Source organism: Bidens hawaiensis, unplaced genomic scaffold (genome assembly GCF_021521415.1).
Source record: "Bidens hawaiensis isolate Kalapana, Puna unplaced genomic scaffold, B.hawaiensis_p1.1 tig00010384_1, whole genome shotgun sequence".
NCBI lineage: Eukaryota > Viridiplantae > Streptophyta > Magnoliopsida > Asterales > Asteraceae > Bidens > Bidens hawaiensis.
This window is the reverse complement of record NW_027491789.1, coordinates 155652-182792: the sequence shown is the minus strand read 5'-3', so window position 1 is coordinate 182792 and position 27141 is coordinate 155652. Positions and strand designations below refer to the sequence as shown.

Sequence of the window (27141 nt, the reverse complement as noted above, 5' to 3'; positions counted from 1 at the left end):
TTTTCTTTTTGAGGTTTGGTACGTGTTTCTTTTTTAATTTAATTTGGTATTGGCAACAATAATATATATTGGTATTATATATATATTGTTTTGGGTGGAGATCATATTTTGCAAAGTACGAGCCACGAACGTTTGAATCAAGATCCTATTATTTGAATAACCGTTGTCAGGTCAGAAGAAATTGTTTAAAGAAACGGATAATCAGTGTCAACCGCGTTTGTCAGGTTTTATCGTTTCAGTTTAAAGTTTCAGTTTCTGATTTACAGTTCGTATTTCCGCTGCCGTTTAAATAGGTTGATTATTTAACAGAGTTCAGTAGAACAGCCGTTAAGTTCAGGCCCGTGCCATTGCTGTGTCTGTCTCTGTTTTTATCCAGTTTTTCGTTTAGTCATTGTCATGGCAGAAGACGGAAAGGTTTCTATACAGAAGTTTGATGGACAGAAATTTGGTTGGTGGAAGATGCAGATTGAGGCGCTACTTTGTCAGAAAGATTTAGATGTAGTGCTTGAGGATGTAAAACCAGAAAAGATGTCAGAAGCAGATTGGAAGAAGTTAGACAAGAAAGCCAGGGCTTGTATTACTTTGTCGTTGTCGGAAGATGTGGCGTTTAACATCATGAAAGAAACCACAGCACGTGGTATGATAGAAGCACTATCTAACATGTATGAGAAGCCTTCGGCAGCGAATAAAGTCTATCTTATCCGAGAGCTAGTGACAACAAGAATGAAAGAGGGTGGGTCAGTTACAACGCATATCAATAATCTTAATTCGATCTTGTCCCGCTTAGTGTCAGTTGACATTAAGTTTGATGATGAAGTTCAAGGCCTCTTGTTATTATCCTCTTTGCCCGACAGTTGGTCGCAAACAGTGACTGCAGTTTGTAGTTCGTCTACAAATATTACTTTCGATGGGATTCGAGATCTGATTCTGGGAGAAGATTCAAGACACAGAAGTTCAGGTGAATCATCAGGCAATATGCTAGTCACAGAAGGTAGAGGTAGGGGAAAACAGCGAGGCAGTGGGAGCAGGAAGAGGAGTCAGTCTAAGACTCGTAAGGATATTGAATGTTGGGGTTGTAAAGAGAAAGGACACTTCAGGAATCAGTGTCCGAATGGTAAGAAAGAGGTGAACGTTACAGAAGACGACACAGATGACGGGGTCAGTAGTGATGAGGCTTTGGTTTGTAGTGTTGAGAGTAGCGTTGATGCTTGGGTGATGGATTCTGGTGCATCGTTTCATGCCACTCACTGTAGTGAAACGATGAAGAATCTTAAATTTGGGGATTTTGGAAAGGTTCGACTAGCGAATGGTGATATTTTAGAGGTTACGGGTATGGGAGACGTTGATTTGATAACTTCAGCCGGTACTTCTTGGACTTTGAAAGATGTGAGGGTTATTCCAAGTTTGAAGAAACGTTTGATTTCAGTTGGGCAGTTGGATGACCAGGAGCACGATGTTAAGTTCGGGAATGAGCAATGGAAAGTAGTCAAAGGGAATCTTGTGGTTGCTCGTGGCACGAAAATGGGTTCATTGTATATGGTCGGCATGTCATCGAAAGGAGTGGATCCAGTTTTGGTGAAAGACAAAATCCGGTTCACAGAATCTCGTGGGCAGAAGAAGGTTCGTTTTGCAAGTAACAAACCCAGAGCCAAAGTGAAGATTCAGGATGAACGAGCTAGGAAGGTTAAATCAGTTGGGGGACATCGTGACAGTGGGAGCACAGGTCAAGTTTCAGTTACAGTTCCAGGTCGACAGTGGATTAAGAAAACCAGTATTCCAGCTTTAAAAGTCTCTCAAATGAATTACTTACTGAATATGGAGAGTGTTTGTTCTCAGGTTATCTCAGGATCCGGTAGTTTGTTACAGTGGGAGCCGGTAGGGACAGAGAACAGGTCAGGGGCAGTTTCAGCCGTGACTGACGTGTTGGAGCTCTCGGGAGCTTCAACGGGCCTTCAGGTTAATTGATGAGAAGGCGGTGGCAACTAGAAGAAGTTTAATGTTCAGATTACAGAAGTACAATCAGGAGTGCAGACGAGAGTATTCAAGGCCTCCGAGTGGGAGATTGTTGGGTTTCGTAGGCCTTTTGTTGGCCCGATTTATTATTTGAAGTCCAAAGGGCAGATGGGTGTAGGGTGGCCAGACCGAAGCCCGGCCCAGTTTAGATTTTTTGCATAATAATTTACTAACCCTAGTTCAGTCTCTATATAAACAACATTATGTACTTGTAATCTTTTGTTACTCAATAAAGAATATCTAGTTGCCACCCGTGGACGTAGGTCAGTTTAGACCGAACCACGTTAAATCCTCGTGTTCGTTTATTGCTTTCGTGTGTGTGTTCGGTTTCGTGTTTGAGTTTAATCCTAACAGATTTAAGATTTTAGTGTTGAATTAACATGGATAACTTCCAACAAATTCAACTAGCTAGTAAGAAAACTTATAACTAATCGACCAGTTTACTATGGGCTGAGATTGTCACCTCTGCTATTACCTTTTCGACTAAAAAAAAATTGAACGACAACATCTAAATGTGTGAAGAAGGTTGATGCAGTTGAAGAATTATCTGGCCCTAGTTGTGGAAGGAAGGTATAGAAGACTTCCAATTTAAGTCGAAAAAAGAAACCCTTTAAAGTGTATCATGACATTGCGGATATCGTTAACAATCAATCAAAAGATGACTTCATGTAGTAAACGAAATGCCCGTGTTGCAACTGGCTAATACTATAACTTCAGAAAAATATAACTAGATTGCGTGTATGTATTGCATTAACGTTATTTAAAATAAAATTTATGTCTTCTTATGATAATAAAGTTGATCAGAACAAAAAAATGACAAATAGGTTTAATAAAAAGCAGACAGAATCATAAAAATAGCAATGTTATGATGCATGATGATATAGGATTAATTAAAAGCAGACAAAATCATAGAATCGGGGTGATTAAGCAAGAGTAGCGATTCTGAGTAGGAGGTCATCTTGAACGGCGCAAGATGCGAGTCAACAATCCCAAGATCACCAATGCCTTTCGAGCAAGGGTCATAAACTTTGAGTGTTGATGAGACACAATCATCATGGTATATATGATCCATTATCGGCTTTCCATTCTTCGTAAATCCAACTATCTCATAACTTACTGAACCATGTGATTCTTTACTACTAATGTATATATTTGTTAGCAAGGACTTAACATCACCATTTTTCTTCATCATCCATACATCACAAACTCGGCGCCGGCCAAATTCATCTTCATATTTGTACGTGACCACAACAAGAGACTCCTTAAGCTTTGAGATTGTCAGATATTTAGGGTTTCCTAAACAATCTGGAAGGCGTACTTCTCCAAATTCTTCACTAGTTAAATCGAATGAAATAATCTTGTTAGTTTTCTTTGTAATCAAATCTCGAGCACGCCAATAAATAACCCCATCTGCGACTACCTAACCAGCTCGATATTTAAAAACATCTAGTGACCGAGGCAGATTCACTGGAACACTTCTCCAAGCTCCAGAGCTTAAAGTAAAAACTTCAGCCTGCCAATCCATGGAAGAAGTTATTCATGTCATCTTGACAATCTTAGGGTCACTTGTTTTACAACATACCCCAAAACCAACAGTGCTTGACACCAATGGCAATGGTATACTAACAGATTTCCTAATTGACGGATTCCAAAGAACAATCATATTATTCTCTACATATGAATGAGAACCATGCAAACACACCAATCCGTGAGAGCAATCGAGCATTAAGACACCGGTCACTAGCTTAACAGTTGGGGGAACATAAGGGAAAAACTTGTGCCGCGGGAAACTATCATCATCAACAATTGAAAAAAATTGGTACTCGGATTCTAGTTTGTTCATTACCAGCAGGTGATGAGGCTGAGTCTGGTTGACGCTGTGATCGGTGATAAATTCAGAGCTTTCGATAAGAGACTTCCATTGTTTTGAAACCGATGTGAACCAAATCAAAGGTTTGACTGGAAGAACATGTTTGATGATTTCCACTTGGATTTCGAATGGAATGTGGTCAGACATTTTGAGTGTGATTTGATTTTGGGAGATTCAACTTTCAACTTTTCAGATTTATAGAAATAGCGACCAAGGGTTTGTTTACTATATAAGGATGTGAAATATGGGCTTCATATGTGATTGATGGGTCCATGGATCATACATGTGCATGAACTATTAAGCCCAACATAACGCGTTTAAGTAAACGTGTCTTTTTCTTAAAAAAAACTTAGATGAACATTCTAATAAAGAGGTTACATGAGACGACATGTCTAACACGATTAGGAAATTGAATTCCGTTTTGTAATGTGTTTGGTTGGCGGAATTTGTTGGAATACATATTCTATTCTTATCATGTTTGGTAGACATGAATGGAATTGGTATAATATACTCAAATTGCTCACATAAAGTAATTCCTCATTCCTTCTAAGGGGGTATTTGGGATTCCTTATTTTGTCTCCTTATAAATTTTCATTAAGTTAATAAGTTATAAAAGTATAACTTATGAAACTTTTTCTCTCACAATATAAGCAATCCCAAATACCTTATTACTTTTTAATAAGTTTATAAGTTATAAGTTAGTGAAAATAAGCAATCCCAAACACCCCCTAAATTGTGAAGGGATTTAGCCAAATGAACTAAAACTCCGACTAGTAGCCATCGTCGCATCCTTCACCACCATTTATGGATTCATCCAGAATTTTTCGCTGACTTCCTTGCATTCTATTGATAATTCGCACCGGCTCTTTTTAAGCCCACAACCGACTCATGCACATTCCTAAAACTGGCTATATATATATATATAGTAGGCGTCTCTGGAGTTCGTTCAATTCATTAGATTGCAAGTCACGATTCAAGGCAACGCAAAAAGAACTGCCTACAATTTAAAGTAATCTTATCGTTTTTTTTTGTCATCTCAAATTTTCATATATAATCTATCCGACTCTTCTTGATCATACCATCGATCATAATCATGTGGCTTACTATTATTTTAGCCCTTTTTTGTTTCATCATTATCTTTAAATCATCGTAAAACCACGTGGTTAGATCCTTACACGGATAAATTACCATGAGTATCGGGTGGACCATTCTTGGGAAAGCCCACCACAACCGACTAATTGAAGGAGCTTATAAGCAGTTCACCGTTGTCATCATATGTCGTCCTTAAACAACATCGAGCAAGTACTTCACGCGTGTGGCTAGCTAGGGCTGCGTGCCCTTAATGGGGATTGCCACATACCGCTCATGGTGTTTTCATGTAAGCACTCAAATACCAAATCTGTGTGATGGATCCATCACATGGTTCGTTTGTTAATATTAATTCCATTTTCTTTCTTAAACCTTCTTTAATTTAATCTTTTTCAGAGCCCTTATGGTGCACACGACTTAAAGATCAAAGTCTACATCATTTCGTGTGAGAGTGCTGGAAATTAGCACACGACTTAAAGATCAAAGACTGTTTCCTTGTCAACGGCCCTGTAATCGATCGAACCCGCATTGAGAGTGCTAGAAATTAGCAACAGGTTTGTGTGGGATTCGCCAATCATCGGAGCTAGGTCTCCATTAGGTGTTTAATTGTTCTTAACATAAGTTTAATACAAATTACACCAACATAAACATTAAATTTAACAACCAAATAATACAAGATCAACATTCATTGCATTCTTATAAATTATGTTCTGTCTTCCATAAAAATATAAAGGAATAAAACATAAAAAAAGTTAAGATTAACAAAAGGTAGATGCAAGATGATATACGGCCACCATTATCTATGACTTTAATCATGGAATCAGAGTGATTTAGCAGCAATAGTGATTCTCTGTAAGAGGTCATCCAGAATGCGTGACCATAGATCCCAATACCATTGAGGTGCTTAGATCTGGGATCATAAACCTCAAGTTCTTTTACCATAGTGTTACGAGGAATCTGTTTCAGTTTAGTTATCGGTTGGCCATTAGTCCTAAATCCAATTATCCTATAAAATTCTGAAGCATTTGATGAATTATCCTGAAAGGTAAATAGTTTGGTAAATGAGGACTTTGAAACACCATTTTCCGACATCATCCATGCGTCACAAACTCGTTGTTCCCCTGGATAACGTTTACGGTAATTAAGCACAACAAGAGACTCCTTGAGCTTAGATATGCACAGATGATAATCAGGGCCCACTAAACTATCCGGAAGTTCTACTTCTCCAAATTTTTCACTTTCCAAATCAAATGAAATAATTGGAGAACGAATTAAATGGATAATAATAGTATTATATTCATAAGCAACTCAATAAATAACCCCACCAATAATTGCATGATCACCAATCGAAAAGTGCAAAAATTTGAACTGGGAATTCGTTAATACATGTCTCCAAACCCCAGAGCTTAATGTGAAAACCTCAGCATACCGATCCACAGAAGAAGTTGGACGTGGTCTACGTGCAATCCTGACAATCTTAGGGTCACTAGTTTTAGGACAAACACCAAAACCATAAGCATCCCATGCAGACGGCACCGGTATACAAACAGATTTCCCAATTGATGGATTCCAAAGAACCATCATACTCTTCCTTTGATCTGGACGATAACCGAGCAAGCACACCAACCCATGAGAGCAATCTAGCATTGGTTCAACCGTGGCTGAATTAACAATAGGGAAATCAATAGGGGAAAACTTGTGGTCGGGAAACAATCATCATCGGCAACTAAAACATATTTTTCCTCACAAGATGCAGATGCTATGTACCTTATCAACAGATGATGCGGCTGAGCCTTGTTGTGACGAGTGATAAACTCAGAGCTATCGATAAGAGACTTCCATGGTTTTGAAACCGATCTGAACCGAATCAAAGATTTGGTAGAAACATGTTTGAGGATTTCCTCTTGGATTTCAACAGGGATGTTGGCAGACATTTTGTCCTTCGATTTTGATTGTGAGGTTTTTATTATATAATGAGGAAGAAAAACACCGACCTTGTAATTAGAAATATGGAAACAATATATACTAATGCAAATTACAACCGAATAGAGATATGCACAAATAATTACTTAAAACAATAAAAAATATATTGGTTAATAGTTATCTTTGCGGGCTTTGAAGGAGGGCAGGGTGGCCGAAGCCACCGGCCCGACATCCGGTAGGCCCGATTAGTTTTTCAAATTTATATATATTTGTATTTGTATGCATAAAAGTATAGTTTTGTCTGTTTAAACCTAAATACTCAACTTATTTAAGCCTATGATCATGGAAAATATATTTTGCATTGCGAAAATCATAACCAATTAAGGGTGTGTTTGTTTGACCTCTTAATTGGGTCTGAATGGTCTAAGGTCTGACCGAATCAGATTTCAGATCGTTTGTTGAAGTAAAAGATGATATCTGAATGGTTCCATATGGCTCTTTCCGAATCAGATATAAAATAACGCTGAATGGGATTCAGACGTAATTACCCTTCTCCTTCTTCTCTTTTGGCAACCAAGAAGCACCATCCTCCCTTGATCTCAGTCCGATTCCAAGCGCCAACAGGTATGTTTTTTTGTTTCTCTACTCGATTTCGTCTCTTATTTTCCCCACACTCATCGATTCCTGTCTCACGATCTCTAGGGTTCAATCGGCTAGGCCTAAAAGCTAGGATTTGTGGCTCAAACGGCTAATTGATGTTCAATTTAGTTGAATCTTGATTTTGATTTTAATTTTTTTTTTAACTTTGTAGGTGTTGTCAACCGATTAAAGTTTGATATGGGAAGATTACAGGACGAAATTGATGCTCAATTGGTTAGTATCTTATATATAGAAAGCAATTACAATTAGCGTTCGTGGTCGGGTCAGGACGGGTTTATGCATTCCCAACCCCTGACCCGATTATTATAGCCCGTCCCAAACCCGGCCCAAAACCCATCTGGTATTTATCGGTTATTTACCCATCGGGTATCAAGCATGCTTGCGGGTTTCAGGTATCTATCGGGTTTGACAAATGACCATTATGTTATCTTTTGCTTCTATTGTCTTAGAATTATCAAACTGTAACGAAAGGTTTGGTTTACGGTTTATAACGAAAATCGGCCGTATAAACCAGACTGAACCGTAAGATTTCATGATATATGTATTTAATTATCAGTATTTTATAACATGGGCTAAGTTTAGTAACTTGGGAGCATTGTAGCTTGGTAATCTTTATCTTGATTGGCATCTACAAGTTTAACTGATATTATATTGTTGATGAAGCATCAAGATTAATGGCTAACTAAAACTATCAATCTTGGTTTACAAATATTTTTTCGTTTGTGATGGCCGATTATTTTAATCAACATAATATATTATGTGTTTTTATAGATGCATAACTAGTCCGAACCATGAAACCAAACCGTTAGTAACGGTTTGGTTTGGTTCAGTTTTTATTTTCAACGGTCCGGTTTCGGTTTTCGATTATCAAAAACCGTCAATAAAGGTTTGGTTTATTTTATGCTTTTACTTTCATAGTTTATGTTTGTCGCATATGTGTTATCTGTTATTGAAGAGGTATGCACCCGCCTTAACATCGAGCGGGGCGGGTCAACCCACAAGATATAGACAAGAGGCTTGAAATCAAGATATCATGAAGGCACAAAGCCAAAACCTATGCGCATGGCGCATATCACATATGCTCACGCATATCACATATGCTCACGCATCACACATGCTCACGCATATCACATATGCTCACGCGTATCACATGCTCACGCACCATATATGCTCACGCATATCACATCTGTGCGTAGCGCATCTGCGCGTGGCGCATATCACATGCTCACGCATCATATATGCTCACGCATACCACATCTGCGCGTGGCGCATATCACATATGCTCACGCATATTACATATGCTAGCGCATATCACATCTGCGCATGAAACATCTGCGCGTGAGAATAAAGAGAAGACCTCGCGCATCCTCAGGATAGGCGCATATCACACATGCACATAATCAACCTCGTCCTTATCCAAATCAGGATAAGGACAACCCTGATTGTGCTCATCAAACAACCTTCCAGAAGGTATCCTTTAAGGAATAAAGAATATGCTGATGTTGACAGCTGCCAATGAAAGGTGGACAACTCAGCAAAACCCATGTGCTACCACGTGATTGCACATGGGTCAGGTGAAATACCTTGGTCAGAGAATAATCAATGAAAAAGCACCAGGTGTCATAAGGACACGTGGCGCGAAGCAATAGGAGGAGGCCAAAAAGGCCCTAATGGGATCTGAGCCCAATCATTGGAAACCCTAGCACTATAAATACCACACCACCTCCACAAGGGGAGGTAAGCAAGAAAATACATTCTAAATCCTTACTCACTCTCAGATTATTATTATCTTCTCCTACAATCTCTTATTCTCACACCGGAGGGTTACCCCAAAGAGGACCCCTCTGTCCCTTTCTGAGGGGTAAGTTCACGGTGCTGCTCGTTTTGTAGGTGGAAGAATTCATACTCCGGAGAACCATCGGTGATATAGCATACTCATACCCGAGGAAAGTTGATCGTCTACCAGTGAGCCGATCCACGTTTCTTCAGTAATGATAGAGGTGGAATGGTTTTGTGTTTCCAGCACAGGGAAGGTGGAAGTTTCCCATGTTTGTTTTGTTCAAAAATCTCGATTTTTTGCATTTGGTTGTCAGATTTTTAATAAAAGCTTTCTGCAGTTTGTTAAATTGTTAATTCATTTTACATTGTTCTTTAGTTATGCATTTATTATATGGCAGTAACTAGTATGATGCAATAATCATCTTGAGAAGTAAACTAGCTTTGTTTGAGATATGGGCTCAAACAAAGATTTTAGCAGCATGCCTTGTTCTTGTTTAAAGAGTTTTTAAGGAAAAAATAATATTGCCTTGCAGTCTCAAACAAATTGTCAGCAAATTGTGCAACTAATCTTACACATTAGATTCAGGTCAGGCTAGCCCGCCTGTGTTGGTCAGCTTGCGCACGCAGGCGCAATACAGCTCGCGCGTGTGCAGATCAGTTTATGCTTTATTTTTTGGTAAATTAGTTTATGTGAACTATTTTATACATGCTGACCAAGTATATACTAACTTTATGAGGTCAACTGACTTCAATTAGAAGTTCAACTAATATAATGATTTTAATATTTCTGATGATTACTATTTGCGCAATAATATTTGTTTATATCCCAATTACAGGATAAGCTACACAAATCAGGAAGTAATGTAGCGGATACATTTGGACAACTTGATGTGCTTACATGAAGGAGATCGTTTAAGAAGGACATGCCATACTCGTCAATAACAATGTCATTAAAAACATTCTTTCTAGTAGTGTTTGGTATATTTGTTGACAATCTAATCATTTCTTTGTTATTTTAGATTTTTAAGATTCTAAGATATGTGCAATTTTAACTTTGAATCTGGTCTCTCCCTGAAAAAAAAACACCCTTTCGTCTATGGGTTGAAGAACAAACCTCATTTTTGGAAAATATTAACAATTAACTCAACCGTGGAGTGAACAAGTTGTATTAAAATGGGTGTTATGTTAGCTCAAGCCTTGTTTAATGTTTAGGGGTTTTATCTACTTGTGTGTGTATTGTTAGTTATTTGTGTTAGCGTCTTGGTGAAATATTTTTAATATGTTTTTGGTTGATCATAATAAAAGTTTGTTTTAATATGTATTTTGATTGATTATAATGACAGTTTGGTCATTTAGTTAAGTTATTAAGAGCACTAACTAAACGAATATATTTTATTCAGAACGAAATAGTTCAGAGGGGTAAAATAGTCATTCTGTACAGCTATTCAGATGTCCAACCAAACAACACTTATTGGTTCAGCACTTACTGTCTCAGACTCTCTTAATCATTAAGACCTCTTTATGGTTCAGTACTTGCCAAACAGCCCCTAAGTAAGTCTATTTAAAAATTTAATTATTTAAATCTAACAAAAAAAACCCTTTTACCTAATGACCAAATTTTTTTCGCATTCGGCCAAATTTTAATAATTCTTGAAGACGGGCTTATATTATTGGTTCAAAAATCATGGATGAGTCCATATTTTGGATTGGCCCTGTTATAAGATAAAGCTATTTAAAAATTGTGTAATTAGGTTTAAACTACTAGTCCGTTTAACTAGAGAAAACTTTAGATGAGGTTAAGTTTGAATTTTCTTTTTTTAATAGACCATGAAGACATGACATATAGTCTATTTTTTATTCGAACCTGAGAAATAATATTCAGTCCTTTTTAAAAAATGCTAACCGTGATTAACCCGTTAATATGACCATCAAGGAGTGAATCTTCCAAAAGAAAAAAAAATTGTACGGATTCATCAAGAAGTTTTCCCTGACTTCGATGCATTCTGTTGATAAGTCACATTAGTTTGTTTTGAGCCCAAAACCGACTAATGCGCATCCCTACAGCTAATGGAAGTAGCCATCTCGGCAGAATCATTATTGAGTTTTTAGTTTAAAAAGTTGACTTCTGGGTATAGGGTGGTTAATTAAATATGTTGTTCTCTCTCTTTTAATTGATTTAACTTTTTATTCATAAAAATGACTGATTAAATGGTGTTTTGGGTTTAAATTAGTTATTAAGTATTTGGATCTAATGGTTAATGAGTTTAGATTAAAATGGGCTCGTATGTTTAATTTATATAAAATGATTTTAGATGTTTAATAATTGTTAATTAAAATATTATAATTGGTTAATATATGTAAGTAAATCTTTCTTGTAGAATTGGTGTAACTAATATCATGGGGCCGGTTTTAAAATTAAATGGGTCAGTAACAAAATTTGCCGGGTCACTCGTATTACATAACATTGAGAGTCACCCAAAGCGCTCCCTCGACGTCCACTTAGGGTAAGACGTGATGACTAAAATGGGGTGAGATTGTCACATCTGCGATTATGTACTTATTCAATTTAAAAGATATTGATAGATAACATCTAAATGAGCAAGGTCAATGCAGTTGAAGTATAATGAAGATATAGAAGATTGCCAATTTAAGTATAGATTAAAGAAATTCTTTAAAGAGTATCATGACATTGCGGATTTCGTCAGAAATGTATACTCCAATAACAATCTATCAAAAGATGACTTTAGTAATAAAATTTATGTCTTCCTATAATATTAAGAAAGACCAGGACATACAATTGAAATATAAGATTTATAAATAAAAAGCAGACCATGAAATTTGGCAACCATCACCTATGGCGATTGAATCATTCAATCGTGGTAATTAAGCAGGAGTAGTGACTCAGAGTATGAGGTCGTCTTGAACGCTGAATCAAAGGCGTTATATAGACCATTAAATTGTTTTGAGCAGGGATCAAAAACTAAAAGTTGTAATGAGAGACAATCATAACCGATATCATATATATGTTCGGTTATCGGCTCTCCATTCTTCCTAAATCCAATTATTTTAAAACGATCTGAATCTGCTGATTCTTTGACGCTACTGTATAGTTCAGTAAACAAGGTCTTTAGATCCTCATTTGCCATCCATACATCACGAATTGGGGCGTAGAAATCTTCTCGTAAATATTTAGCCACTACAAGAGACTCCTTAAACATGGAGATTGCCAGATACTTTGAGCTTTTGAAACTATCTGGAAGCTGCACTTCTCCAAATTCTTCACTCGTCAAATCAAATGTAATAATCCTCGTATAATTTGTAATATTTTCATAAGCACACCAATGAATAACCCCATCTATGACTACCTGATCACAATAAACATATATATAAAAATTAATAGTCAGAGGCAGATTCACTGGTATACTTCTCCAAGCCCCGGAGCTTAATGTAAAAACCTCAGCATGCCGATCCGTGGACGATGCACGTGTAATATTGACAATCTTAAGTTCACTAGTTTGAGGACAAACCCCAAAACCAACAGCATTTGATCCCAATGTGTCATTTAATAATATACCAAAAGATTTCCTAATTGACGGATTCCAAAGAACAGCTAGTTTATCCTCTCGATCTTCATGATAACCATACAAACACACCAATCCATGAGAGGAATCGAACAATAAGGCTTCGGTAACTAGCTTAATCGCCGTAGGAACACAATTATTATTATTATTTTTTTTTGTAACTTTTATATTTCATAGAAACATCCAAACGATTTACAATGAAGTGGCAGGTAAGCGGGCAACAAGCTGCGCCGCAACCCCCTTTTGGATAGCAAACCCAATCCGACTAAAAACAAAGTTTTGATTCTTATGGGCTGATACGTTACTATACACAACTTTCTGAACCCTATTCAAAAGGCCCACGGCATCCGGAGCTAAGAAACCAAAAGTGTCAAAGGCGAAGGGGATAAACACGTGTTGATTCTCCAAACAAGCTCTCTCGTGTTTAGCAACCTTGCTCGATGCCGCCTTCAATGCTGCCTGGCCTGCTACAAATCCAGTGTCCCTAATCCCAACAAGAGGGGACACTTCTGTGAGGTCGACACAAGCGTGTTTTCCCCCTACCCACCAAAAAACAAGTATATCGGCCGGTCGTAATGTAGATCTTCCTTCTTCGGATCCGTAAGAAAGTTTACGGGGGCTTCCTTTTTAGCCGAAATTCCGGCTCGTTTAAGAACATCGCATAGAACATCCATCACCAAATCATGCCTATACTTAAACCCAGACAACTCTTTGCAGTGAACCGCATGCTGCGGGAAACTATCATCGTCGACAATTGAAACAAAGCGGTACTCAGACTCAACCTCAGAATCTGCTTTGTTCATTACCAGCAGATGATGCGGCTTAGTCTGGTTGACACTATGATGAGTGATAAATTCAGAGCTTTCGATAAGAGACTTCCATTGTTTTGAAACCAATGTGAACCGAATCAAAGATTTGACAGGAAGAACATGTTTGATGATTTCCATTTGGATTTCGAAAGGAATGTTGTCAGACATTTTGAGTTCAAGTTTGATTTTGGGAGATTCAACTTTCAACTTTCAGCTTTAAGTTTGATGGCAACTAGGGTTTACAAAGATGAAATATGGGCTTCATAATTTACAATTTGTTTAAGTTGGGCCTTAGGGTTTTAATACCCGAAAGTTTAAACTAGTCTCATAGAATGGTTAACCACTAGTTTATCATATAATATATTGTTGTCATGTTAAACGTTATAAAAGAATAAAGAATTTGTTTAAGTTGGATGTTGGGGAGTTAAGTGAGTATACTCTAGACCATTTATCTTGACTAATTTAATTTTGAGACATCTCTAGTTTAAGTTCTATTTGATATATTTAATCCTGATTCGTTTAAAGATAAACCGAAGGGTGGAAAAAGAGTCTATCTTTTATTTTATGTTTTATCTTTATGTAAGTTTCCTAGTCCTAGTGGGTTAACTTATTTAAGTTTCCTAGTTCTAGTATGTTAAGGATGTTTAGTCTATATAAGGCTCATTATTTGGCATATGGTATGACAAAGTGGCCAACATTCAGTTGCGTTGTGGCTTCACTGATAGTGATTGGGCAAATTATGTAGACGATCGCAAAAGTATCTATGCCTATGCCTTTTCATTTGGTAGTGGTGTGATCAGTTGGAGTTCAAAGAAGCAAACGACAGTTGCATTGCCAAACACCGATCGAAGTTGAGCATATCTCAGCAACAACAGCCTGAAGATTTACAGATGGGTGCTAGTGTGCTACTACAATCTATTCTGTTAATATGTAGCTATAAATCCTAGCAAGCAACCCATTAATTGCACTATTGATCAAAACACATAAAGCTCATGCATCACTTTATTATAGACATGGTTACACATCATCTGGTTGCTCTAGCCTATTGCGACACTAACCCGAACATGGCACCCAAACATGTTTAATCTTCCTCCCCTTTCACATCCACCCTCCTCTCCAGTTATACTTCAATACAGTTGGACAAAAATAGGTGACAACTTACGCGGGGAGAAATTGTTATATACAATTAAAAAACATTTTTTGTTCAAAGAAGAATTTGGCCTATTTAACTTGACTAGCTTAATTTTGAGATACCACATGCATGAGTTCTATTTAATTTTTCATAACTAGACCAAACATCGAACTCGAACTGAAATGCCTTACCTATTCATTTGTCGTACCAGATATAAGAACCTGATGTCATCATATATATTATAAATATTTTTAAAAATGTTCAAAGTACAAAAAGATTCTAAATATTTAATTATTAAACTCTAAATGCAACCTTTTAAACATTCAACAAAAAACAAACAAGTGTAAAAATTACTATCTTAAATAAACTAACCCAATGGTGATGGTAGTAAACAATATAAACTCACGAATAAACAATATATATCAACTTTCAACTATAGATTAGGATTTGAAACAAAAAGGATTGGAGACCCAATGATAGAATCAGATTGATTAAGCAGATGTAGTGATTCTGTGTAGGTGGCCATCCAGAATATCGAGTTATGGTTTACATCTATCCCAATACCATTTCTGCGTTTGGAGCCAGGATCATAAAATTCAAGTGTTATTTGGATTCTACCATTACGCATACGTATGTGTTTCGTTATCAGTTGACCATTCTTCCTAAATCCAATTGGTTGATTAAATAGTGTATGAATACAGCTGTTAAAACTAACACTAAATTGTTTAGTAAACAAGGAAAATGAATCTCCATTTTTGTTCATCATCCATACATCGCAAACGAGGGGATCCTCATTGCACTTAAACACAACAAGAGAACCGTCAAGCTTAGAGATTGATAGATGTCTAGCGTGTGCTAAACTATCTGGAACAACTACCTCTAACAATTCTTCACTTGTCAAATTAAATGATATAATCACATGATAAGTACCCAAACCATAAGAGACCCAATAAATAACCCCATCTACAACCACTTGATTATATGAAAAATCGATTGGTTTGTGAGGCAAACCTAGATTAGTAGGCACACTTCTCCAAGCCCCGATGCTTAATGTAAAAATCTCACCCTTCCAGGCCGTTTCAGATAGACATCTGTCAATGCGTGTGATCGTGACGATCTTAATGTCATTAGTTTTAGGACAAACTCCACAACCAAGAACAATTGGTCGATAAGGCATCGGTATACCAACAGATTTCCTAATTGATGGATTCCAAACAAGAATCAGCCTCTTATTATTCAATGGATTACAACCACACAAACACAGCAACCCATGAGAGCAATCAAGCACTGATGCAACACTAAATGGCAAAGTTGGAGGAACAATAGAGGAAAACTTGTGCTCCGAGAAACTATCACCATCAACAATCGAAAGATATCTGTCCGCAAAGTCTCCTTTGTTTAGAACAGATTTGTACTCAAACAGTATATGATGCCGTTGAGTGTTGATGCTGTGATGAGTGATAAACTCAGAGCTATCGATAAGAGACTTCCATGGTTTTGAAACCGATCTTAACCGAATCAAAGATTTGGTAGAAAGAACACGCTTAAGGATTTCCTCTTGGATTTCGAAAGGAATGTTGGCAGACATCTTGAGTTGGATCTTGAGTTTTGGATTCAACTTTCAACTTTGAGTTGATGGAAACAACGACCCAGGGTTTGTTTATTATATATGAGGGTGTGAAATATGGACAAGTGGGCTTCATATACGATGGGTTATATACTTATATTGTAACTCATATAGTCATATGTTTAAGTTGGGGTTTTAGGTGTCGAGTCCAAAAGTTTACCCGAAGTCCGAACATTCACATCTAAACCTCTATCTCTGTCTACAGAACTTAACTAAAAAAACATATATTTTTTTTCTCTAAATTTCGTTTACTTTTTAAAATTCTTTCACATCCAACCCTCTATTTCTGTATCTACCTTACTCACGAACACTTATTATATTTACTTTCCTACTTTTTACACGCTCACAACAAAATACAGAGTTTTGATCGGTTTTTTCCCCCATAATTTGTGTATCTTTGTTTTGATTTTAAGAAACCGTTTAGATTAAAAATTATCTCTTGTTTCAAATTGCCAATCTCAAGGCTGCTATTGCAAAGAAGGAAAAGGATCAAAAAGACACGCAACTCACTGTATATCCAAGTCCAGGGGCAAATAATCATCATGTTCCCTTCCTAACTTACAAAGGGTGGATTAATTTCCTGAGCCAACAATTGGTGGGAAACCAAACACAGGTAATATAAAGTTTTAATTAGTTATATTAACCATGATGCTTATGCACCACGACAATGCAAAATGTGAGGTCTATAAATAATTTCCCCAAATTAGGCTAAAGGCAACAATGAAGAAAGTTATTGCAAGAGTTGAATATGATGATTCGTTGGCCTCATGGAAGAAGATGAAATCAAAGAAAGAAGAAAAAAGGTAATAATGTTTAACTGTTTTGAGAGTTGGCATTCTTGTTAAGTTAATTTGCTTTAATAATGTGTTAATGTCACGCTTTATAGCTTATTTATATTTAAGCTATAATAATGTAATGCGTTGGCGTAAAGGATTTGATTTTGTTTGCCATGAGTTCTAACATTTTCTTTGTTAAATTTTTTTTCCAGGTTGGGGGAAGCAAAGATGAATACAAGGATGCTGATTTTGATATTATTTGCAAAGAATGATCAAGTTTTGCGGCGATTCTTATTTTCCGGTGATAATTTGTATCTACTAACAATATTTTTCTCAACTTTGAAATGTTTGTTTGCATATTTGACTTATGATGTCTACATTTTAAAATGGATTGTTTTACTATATATGTATTTTATTTTGTATTATAATAATTTAATTATTATTTAATGTGAATTAAATGAAAATACTAAATGTTATTTTTTTAAACACATTTAAAAGCATGACACGCATAGTTACTCGCCGTAATTCTATGTCATAAACGTGGGTCGTAAAGGTGTGTCATAGCGCGTCATCGAAAGATGACATGCGTGTCATCTTTAGTTTATGACTAGGGCTTTAACGACACACATTTCCCTTTAGTGACACACAATGCGTGTAGCGTTTTTTCTAGTAGTGAGACTATGATCCTTTGAATATATAAAAATACTTTAGTTTTCTCTAAACTGTTCTCTATTATAGAGTATCTAGTGTAGTGGTGTTGTAGTTGTTTTCTTTACTATATTCTCTATATATAAAAATTAAGAGAAAAACAATAAATAATCCTATTTTATATCATAATATTAAGTATTTGAATAATTTTCATAATGAATTTATAAGTTAAATTAGAAGAAACTTTTGAAACACATCTAATCGACGATATTGATACAAAATGATGATTGGTAATCCATAGTTGTTTAGATGTTTGTCAAATGTGCCAAAACATAGTGAATCAATATTAAATGGGTCAAAATATAACAAACTAAATTGAAATTGGTCCAACGTGCCAATATGAATGTGCCAATTATACGGTTACTTATGGACAACTAAAATAAAACTGTTACTGCGGAATCTATGTGCTATAGTACTTCAAAAAGATGGTATCACTTATGAGAACAATTACTAGAAAATTATAACAAGAAATATTAAATGGACAAGTTGGATAACATGTTAAAAAAGTCGGGTCAAGACGGGTACTTTTAACAACATAGGAAACAATGTTGTTACACGTCATGTCTAACTCAACTAGACGGGTGCACATAAATGAGTACAACAACGCGTCTATCCTAGATACCACGTTCAGCCATACATTTATATATAGACACACATACAAACTTAAGACATGAAGATGTGCTAGTAAATGATGAATAAAAGGCAACCAGTGACGCCTCTGATCTTAACATGTATGTTTGCAGGAAAATGTTATGAGATGTATTACTAGCGCAAACAAACTGGAATAAAAAATGACTTTCTTGAATGTTAACAAAGTACTATCACCGAACAATAGAATCAGATATTTGTAAAACCATGAACATCAATAGCACATCATAAATGCATGAAAACACCAGCTAGATCAACTTTCACCAAAGATTAAGGATTAGAGATCCACACATATTATCACCGACCAATAGAATTAGAATGATTAAGCAGAAATAGTGATTCTGTGTAGGAGGCCACGCGTAACAACGAATTATGAGCTATACCCCCAATATAATTGCTGTGTTTTGAGTCGGGTTCATAAACTTCAAGTGTTGTGTGATAATTAACATGGCGTTCATAATATGCGCGTTGCATTATCAGTTGGCCATTCTTCTTAAATCCAATTATTCTATGTGTCAGTATCCTTTGTTTTCTCTAAACTAACTGTAAATAGTTTAGTAAACAACGATTTTGGATCCCCTTTTTCGATCATCATCCATACATCACAAACCGGGGAAGCTGCATTGTAATTGAGCACAACAAGTGAACCTTTAAGTATCGAGACTAATAGTTCTTTAGTGCGTGCTAAACTATCTGGGAGGTCTAACATCCCGAATTCTTCAGTTGTCAGATCAAATAATATAATCGCATGATGAGATCTACCATCCACAGTCCAAGCACCCCAATGAATAACCCCATCTACAACTTTGTGACCTTTTGAAAATAACATTTTTTATGAGGCCAATGCAGATTCATTGGTACACTTTTCCAAGCCCCGGTGCTTAATGTAAAAACCTCAACCTTAAAATTGCGGGTAATCGTGACAATCTTAATGCCATCAGTTTTACGACAAACTCCACAACCAACAACGATTGATCCATCCGGCATCCCTATACCGATAGATTTCCTAATTGATGGATTCCAAACAACACTCCTTTCCTTTTTTGAGTGAATGGATCGAAACCGTACAAACACACCAAACCGTTTGAGCAACCAATCAATGATGCATGCCAAACTGGCCTTAACGGTCAGAGAATCTATAGGCGAAAACTTGTGCTTAAAGATACCGTTATCATCAGCAATAGAAATATAATTTTCCTTATAGCCGACTTCGTAGGTCATAGTAGACGTCGCGGCTGAGCCTGGTTGACGCGGCTGTGCTCAGTGATGAATTCAGAGCTATCGATCACAGACTTCCATTGTTTTGAAACCGATCGGAAGCGAATAAGAGATTTGACCGAAAGAACACGCTTGATGATTTCCTCTTGGATATCGAATGGAAGATTGGCAAATAAATTTTCATTTTTTATTTTTTGAAATTACATGAAAACATAGAAATCGTAAATATATATTATTTTTTTGTTCTTTAATCGCCAATATATTACAACACCTTGGAAATTTTGGAGGGGTTCCATTTAAATTTTGTGACTATTAAATGTCTATTGTTGGGTTAGAAGAGGAGACCGAGAACAATTGGCGGAAAGAAGTGGATCCAGACTTCATGAACAGGATTGTTATTCTAAAAGAAATTTTAAAACGACTGAAAGATAATTTGAAATAATGGAATACGTCCCAAAGAACTATGAGAGCTTTGGAGATTAAGTTAAACTCCTCTCAATCGGTTTTGGAGGTTAGAGCGAATGGTTGAATAGGATATTAACGTAAGGCACCAAGTGAATTGGAGCGAATGGAAAAAAGTGAGTTGGAACAAAAAACCAAGGTTAAATGGATTATGGAAAGGGATTATAAAACAAAAACATACTGGTTTTCATAACCAGTTCACGTTAAAAAGGTTTCTCCTATTGGCTATTACTTTTCACAAAATTCGAAAAGTTTGGGGGATTTAGATTACTATGCGTAGTAGTCAAGGGTTGGCCTGTGGGCCAGCGAAAACAAGATAGGGATTTAGGCCTACCTTTAATTAAGGTCTTCAAATCCAAAAAAAACATTATATGTAGTTATATTAGAATGGATAAAGAAAATTTAAAGTAATGTATTAGTGTGGTGGTAAGCTTGGTTTGTTTATTAAAATATCGGTCATGAGTTCAAACATGTAATAAGTAATATTTTTTTTTCTTAACAATTGTCATAAAAAGGGTCCAAAATCTTATTCGATTTAGGCCTCCACGTTCGTTGAGTCGGCCCTGTGCGTAGTAAAAATGTTAAGCTTCTTTATGAATTATGATGATTGACTAGCTCGATTTCGATGAAGGAGACTAAGGAAGTTTGTGTGGGATTGGGGTAGTGATAAATGACCATGTCCAGATTGTTTTATTTTTTTTCTTATATTACAAGGTTTCGGGATTTGGTTAAAACCGATATCTATGATCCGATTCAAGAATTTGATTCCAAAGGTAGGGAGTCCGGCATTGGCAGTCTCATTGGGATTCAATATAAATTTATAGCGAATATTTTAGATAAAATTTTGAAACAGTTATTGTCAATTGTTGCTACAATCCTCACAGGCTTCACATCTGCAGCTTTGTTTCATCACACTTTTAACTATAAAGTTTATGCTTGGAATTTCTTTCATCTCAATGCAAAAGGAATATATATGACAATTCAAAAGCTTTACCTATTAATACATTCAACTTGTTATGTGATTTTACTAATTTCCCCAAAATCTTTAGTAGAAGATATACAAAACTCATTTATTATGAGGTTATTTTTGTGTTTATGTTTAAAGGTTGTTTCCGATACATCGTTTGTATCGGATGCTTAACCAACTAATACTATAATCAATGAGAAAATCGTCCCAAAAAACAAGGATAACAGATTCATTGAAGAGTATAATGACATTGCAAATATTGTTAGAAACATATAATCCACTGACAATCAATCAAAAGATATACTGACAATCAATCAAAAGATGAATTTTAAGTAGTCAACAAAATGCCCATGTTGCAGCAGGTTAATACTAGAACTGCAGAACAATATAATGAGAATATTGCTTGTATGCATTGCATTAGAAAATAAAACTTAAAAACCTATATATAATAACGAAATCGATGAGGAGATTAAAAAATTGTAAAATAAACTAATAAGAAAGCAGACCAATTCGTAAAAGTAGGATGGTTATGTTAAATTATCACAAGTGGATCAGTAATTAAAACCGAACAAGAACAACAAGTTTGCTTAACTCAAGCGACTCTTTTATTTTATTAATCGACTAACGAAAAATTCAATGCAATGAAAATAAAAGACATAATCCTTATATTGAAGAAAAAGAAAACTAGAAAATAGAAACATAATCAGATTCTAAATCTGAACGATTCTTTTTCCAAAAACAAATAACTTAACTAAAAAGATAGATAACTTGGTAACCAAGTAACCAAGCCTTGATCTCCTCCAACCGCCCCTATGAGATCGAACCGAACCTCCCTAGTTATGAGTGTTGCTTACGTTTTACAGGTTATGATGCAATATGATGAAATATGACAGCCATCATCAATGCGAGAATACCATAGAATCGCGGTGATTAAGTAGGAGCAGTGACTCTGAGTAAAAGGTCAACCCCGGCGATTCACGAGGGATACAGATCCTAAGACATTTGAGTTGTTTTGAGAAAGGATCATAAACGTGAAGTTCCGAATATTCAGGTTGGCATTCGTCAGAGTAATTGGTTGTATGTATATCCAATATTGGCTCTCCATTATTCTTAAATCCAGCTATTTTAAAACGCATCGAATCAAATGGCAATTTAATACTAGCAGTGAACAGTATTGTGTATGACGGCTTTAGATCACCATCTTTCTTCATCATCCAAACATCAAATTGATCATACATTCCGCCATAATCTTCATCGAAATATGTAACCACGACAAGAGACTCCTTAAGCTTTGAGATTGACAGATAGTCAGAGAAACAATCTTCTGGAAGGTGTAATTCTCCAAATTCTTCACTTATCAAATCAAATGTAATAATCAGATACTGAGATCTGGACTTCAAAACAAGCCAATGAATAACCCCATCTATGACTACCTGATCATCAGATTTAAATACATATTCAGATAATATATAAGGCATTGGTACACTTCTCCAAGTCCGGGAGCTTAACGTAAAAACCTTAGCCTGCCAATCCTCGGAATACATTACGCGTGTCATCTTGACGATCTTAGGCTCAGTAGTTTTGGGACAAACCCCAAAACCGACAGTAGTTAATCCCAACGGAAAGAATATCTCAACAGATTTCCTAATTGATGGATTCCAAAGAACCATCAGATTCTCCTTCCGAAATCGATGGGAACCATACAAACAAACCAATCCGTTAGAGCTACCGAGCAGGTAATTCGCTCAATGATTGGAGGAGCACAAGGGTAAGACTCGTGACACGGGAAACTATCATCTTCGGCAATTGAAACATAATCGTAACAATATTCTACTAGACTCATTACCAGAAGATGACGCGGCTGCCCCCGGTCGTGTTGACTAATAAACTCAGAGCTATCGATCAGAGACTTCCATTGTTTCGAAACCGATCTGAACCGAATCAAAGATTTTGTAGAAAGAACACGTTTGAGGATTTCCTCTTGAATTTCGAAAGGAATGTTGGCAGACATGTTGAGTTCGATTTTAATTTTGTGGGATTCAACTTTGATCCTAGGGTAATTTAAGGATGTATAAGATTGGTTTTGGGCTACTGGGCTTCATATTCGATGATCCATGAATCATGGAGAATATATACAACCCGATGATTCGCTTATAAAGGTAAAATGTGGGCTTCATAGGCGATGGTCCATGCCACACATAAGATTGATCGTTTTCGAATTTGACTGACTGGATCATGGAATATTTGATTCGCATTCGCAAATATTTGATACTCATCGAAGACGGTTTGTTAGTCTAAATATTGATCTCACGATTCAACGGGTGTGCTCGTTGAAAAGATTTGACAATAATTATTCAAATTTGAATTTTAATGATTATATTTTTTTATTTTTTATTTTTGAATTTGACTGACTGGATCATGGAATATTTGATTTGCATTCGCAAATATTTGATACTCATCGAAGACGGTTTGTTAGTCTAAATATTGATCTCACGATTCAACGGGTGTGCTCGTTGAAAAGATTTGACAATAATTATTCGAATTTGAATTTTAATGATTATATTTATATTTATCTTCCTCTATATTATGATTATAGTTAGGATTATCAATCCTATAAAACCAAAACTCCAGGATAATGTATCTTCGTGTGAGTCAAACTCGAGAAAAACTAGAGCGGGGTCTAACCCGAACACAAGCATCCACGTGATAAATTATTCAGTAGAAAGCAAATGTTGCATAAAGTGTATGTACGTTTGCAATCTTAACATGTATACTTGCTAGAACATGTGATGAAACACATGAGAAATTTAAATTCCTTTGATTGATTCCTACTTCTTTTATATCCACTTTTTTTATCAAAATTTTATTCCAAGTTTAAATTCTAATTAAAAAAAATCTGTGAACTAAATGCAATGTTGTTTATGATTGTAGACACTCTTTTCTGATGCATTCCCATCTGTTTTCATTGACTACTTATTATTATTTTTTTCTATTCTTGTGGGATCTAATGTTTACTATTGTAGCTTCTTACGTTTTCGATTTGTGTAATGCATGAACTAAAGATGAAGTATGAGGATAGGCTTAAGGAAATCGAAAGTTACGGTTGTGTATATATTTTTGTTGGAGTAAGCTACTGCTGTTTTGGTCCCCTTGATTTGGTGAAATTAGTATTATACAACACAACCCACCACCACTCATTTTCTCTGATTAGGCGGTTACATAATTACCACTTTATATATAACATTAAAGCAAACAATACAAGTGTTTATGTGGTTCAGACGGGAGTTTACATAAGATTGCTTTTGTATTTGATTGTGCCTCTACATTTGTCATATATAAGTGCGTGAGCTTACCTGTGTTTTAAAGGACCCTTTAAATGTGAACTCGAGTTTAAACCAAGACGAAGCTCAGTATAACACACTTGTAGAAAATGATTCAATAATAAAGCACAGATCATGTATACTTGCCGGAAAAATATTGCAGGGCCTCAAGATTCTTGAATGCAATGTACTAATGTAATTTCCTAACAAAATTTCAGTCTTCCATATAAAAATAAAATAGAACAGAAATAACATAAGATTAAAAAAGGTAGACGCAAGATGAACTATATGGCCACCATCATCTACGACTTAATCTTAGAATCAGGGTGATTAATTAGCAATAGTGATTCTGTGTAGGAGGTTATCCAAAATAAGGAACCATAAATCCCAATACTATTCATGTGTCCTGAGCAGGGATCATAAACTTGAAGTTCTTTTTCCCCAAAATAATAAGGCTTGAGATTCGATTCAATTATCGGTTGGCCATTCGTCCTGAATCCAATTATATTATAAATTGACGAACTATTTGATGCATTAACTTGAAAAGTTGATAGTTTTGTAAACGAGGACTTTAAAACACCATTGTTCAACATCATCCATGCGTCACAAACATGTTTCCCTGCATCATGCTTATAGTAATTAAGCACAACAAGAGACTCCTTGAACTTAGATATGCTCAGGTCTCTAGGGCATGCTATATAATCCGCAAGATCTACTTCTCCAAATTCTTCACTTGTCAAATCAAATGAAATAATCCGAGTACGGCAAGACCCATTATTTGCAAGAAAATCACAATCAAAGGCAAGCCAATAAATAACCCCATCAATAACTACATGCTTTTGATTAAACCAAAAGAACTTTTTAACGTTATGCAAATTCAATGGTACACGTCTCCAAGCCCCCGAGCTTAAAGTGAAAACCTCAGCCTTCTCGTCCTTCCGATGTTTAGTTGAAATCTTAACAATCTTAGGGTCACTACTTTTAGGACAAACACCAAAACCAAAAACATCATATCCAAGACACAACTCTATACCAACAGATTTCCTGATTGATGGATTCCAAATAACAATCAAACTCTTGCTTTGATCTTGACCAATACCACGCAAACACACCAACCCGTTAGAGCAACCGAGCATTGTTCCATACCTCCCTACAATGGGAGAAACTATAGGGGGCTTGTGGTGTGGGAAACAATCATCATCAACAACCAAAGCATATTTTTCCTCAGAAGGAACTGCGTACCTTATCCAAAGATGATGTGGCTGAGCCCGGTTGTGTTGAACAATAAATTCAGAGCTATCGATAAGAGACTTCCATTGTTTCGACACCGTTCTGTATTGAAGAAACACTAATGGACCCCGGGCAGATTACGGATAATCTGGGGGTTAAATAGATGTTTCCCACGAGGGGTTAGACCCGGCAAAGATGGTTCTTCTGATAACCTGCAAAACAGACACCGTGAGCTCGTCACTGAGAAGGGGGGGTACCTCCTTGTGACCACCCTCCGGCGTGAGAATCAGACTAGATTGCTCTTGAATATGTGTATATTAAGAGATTGCTAGAGCAGATATCAGGTATATCATGTAAGATACAAGATGAGATTAGATGATCATACCATTTAGGGTATTTATAGCCGAAGGTAGGTTTCCAAGAGGGTGTAGCCGGCTGAATAGTATTCCTGTTCTACCAACTGTGGCCTACACACGTGCCATGCTGGTAGTTGGTGGGTAGGCAGCGGCTGACAGTGACCAGGCCTGCTGTGTACTATTCCTTTTCCACCAACTGCCGGCTATGCACGTGGTATGACATGAGTTGGTGAGTAGGCAGCGGCTAATAGTGACATACAGTACAAGAGCATGCTGCTCGCCATACTGTTGTCAATGAGCTGTCGTATCTTTGGTCAGATCTTTTGCCCATACCTCGTCAGGTACAATACAAAAGATCCTCCAGTATCGTACGGACTGGCTTATTTGGGCGGGAGTATTCCCCCTCCCGCCTTTGTGCGGGATTGTTCCCGGCTTTGCTCATTCCTTCAGGTGACTACTGATTTATTACGAGTGTTAAGCCTTGTGCGTGTAGCCTTGCTGCGCGGGTAGCCTTATCTGATGGCTGGTATCCGTAACTGCGGGAACAGGCGGAGTACTTGGAAACCATTGGGAGGCGTTTCCTGCGGGAACAGCTAGCGTACTGCGCGTAAGGACGTCACGTCTCTGAGCATGGTGGGTCCTGCCGATCCAGTTGGTTTCTGCGCAGACGTCTCTCTTTGAGGTGAGTCTTGCGAGTTTGGTCTTTGCGCAGACGTCCCTCTTTGAGGTGAGTCTTGCGGGTCCAACTGCGCAGACGTCTCTCTTTGAGGTGAGTCTTACGGGTCCAACTGGGCTCTGCTGGGACCTACCTCTTCAAGTCCCCCAGTCCAATGTTCTTCTCATGAATGTTTAATAAAATGAGGTGAACTTTTGGACTTAGCAAAGGGTTTTTGAAAAGGGTTTAGTTTTAAGGTTTTCCATGGGGATTCTTCCCGCGGAAGTCCTAATGTCACCTGCAGAAATTCCCGACTTT

At 36.7% G+C, this 27141-nt stretch overlaps 3 protein-coding genes and 1 pseudogene across 3 annotated transcripts; all 4 read right to left on the bottom strand.

Moving 5' to 3' along the window:
• Nucleotides 1-2852: 2852 nt before the first annotated feature.
• Nucleotides 2853-4160, bottom strand: LOC143535004 (F-box/kelch-repeat protein At3g23880-like; annotated as a pseudogene).
• A 2120-nt stretch (nucleotides 4161-6280) lies between these two features.
• Nucleotides 6281-6906, bottom strand: LOC143535040 (putative F-box protein At5g50220). Its single transcript, XM_077029380.1, has 2 exons — nucleotides 6720-6906; nucleotides 6281-6633 (listed from the first exon to the last, which is right to left on the bottom strand). Exons 1-2 carry the CDS (start codon nucleotides 6904-6906, stop codon nucleotides 6281-6283), a joined length of 540 nt encoding a protein of 179 aa, XP_076885495.1.
• Nucleotides 6907-15289: 8383 nt separating this feature from the next.
• On the bottom strand, nucleotides 15290-16444 carry LOC143535039 (putative F-box protein At1g47790). Its single transcript, XM_077029379.1, has one exon. It carries the CDS (start codon nucleotides 16442-16444, stop codon nucleotides 15290-15292), a length of 1155 nt encoding a protein of 384 aa, XP_076885494.1.
• An 8440-nt stretch (nucleotides 16445-24884) lies between these two features.
• LOC143535038 (uncharacterized) lies at nucleotides 24885-25718 on the bottom strand. Its single transcript, XM_077029378.1, has one exon. It carries the CDS (start codon nucleotides 25716-25718, stop codon nucleotides 24885-24887), a length of 834 nt encoding a protein of 277 aa, XP_076885493.1.
• Between the last annotated feature and the right edge of the window lie 1423 nt (nucleotides 25719-27141).

Excerpts from the sequence above, each read along its gene's own strand:
- LOC143535040 (XM_077029380.1), bottom strand. The coding sequence starts at position 6,906 with ATGTCTGCCAACATCCCTGTTGAAATCCAAGAGGAAATCCTCAAACAT. Across the intron at positions 6,634-6,719 it reads GTACATAGCATCTGCATCTT|CCACGGTTGAACCAATGCTA; the intron begins GTGAGGAAAAAT and ends TTGTTAATTCAG.
- LOC143535038 (XM_077029378.1), bottom strand. The coding sequence starts at position 25,718 with ATGCTCGGTTGCTCTAACGGGTTGGTGTGTTTGCGTGGTATTGGTCAA.
- LOC143535039 (XM_077029379.1), bottom strand. The coding sequence starts at position 16,444 with ATGTCTGCCAACATTCCTTTCGAAATCCAAGAGGAAATCCTTAAGCGT.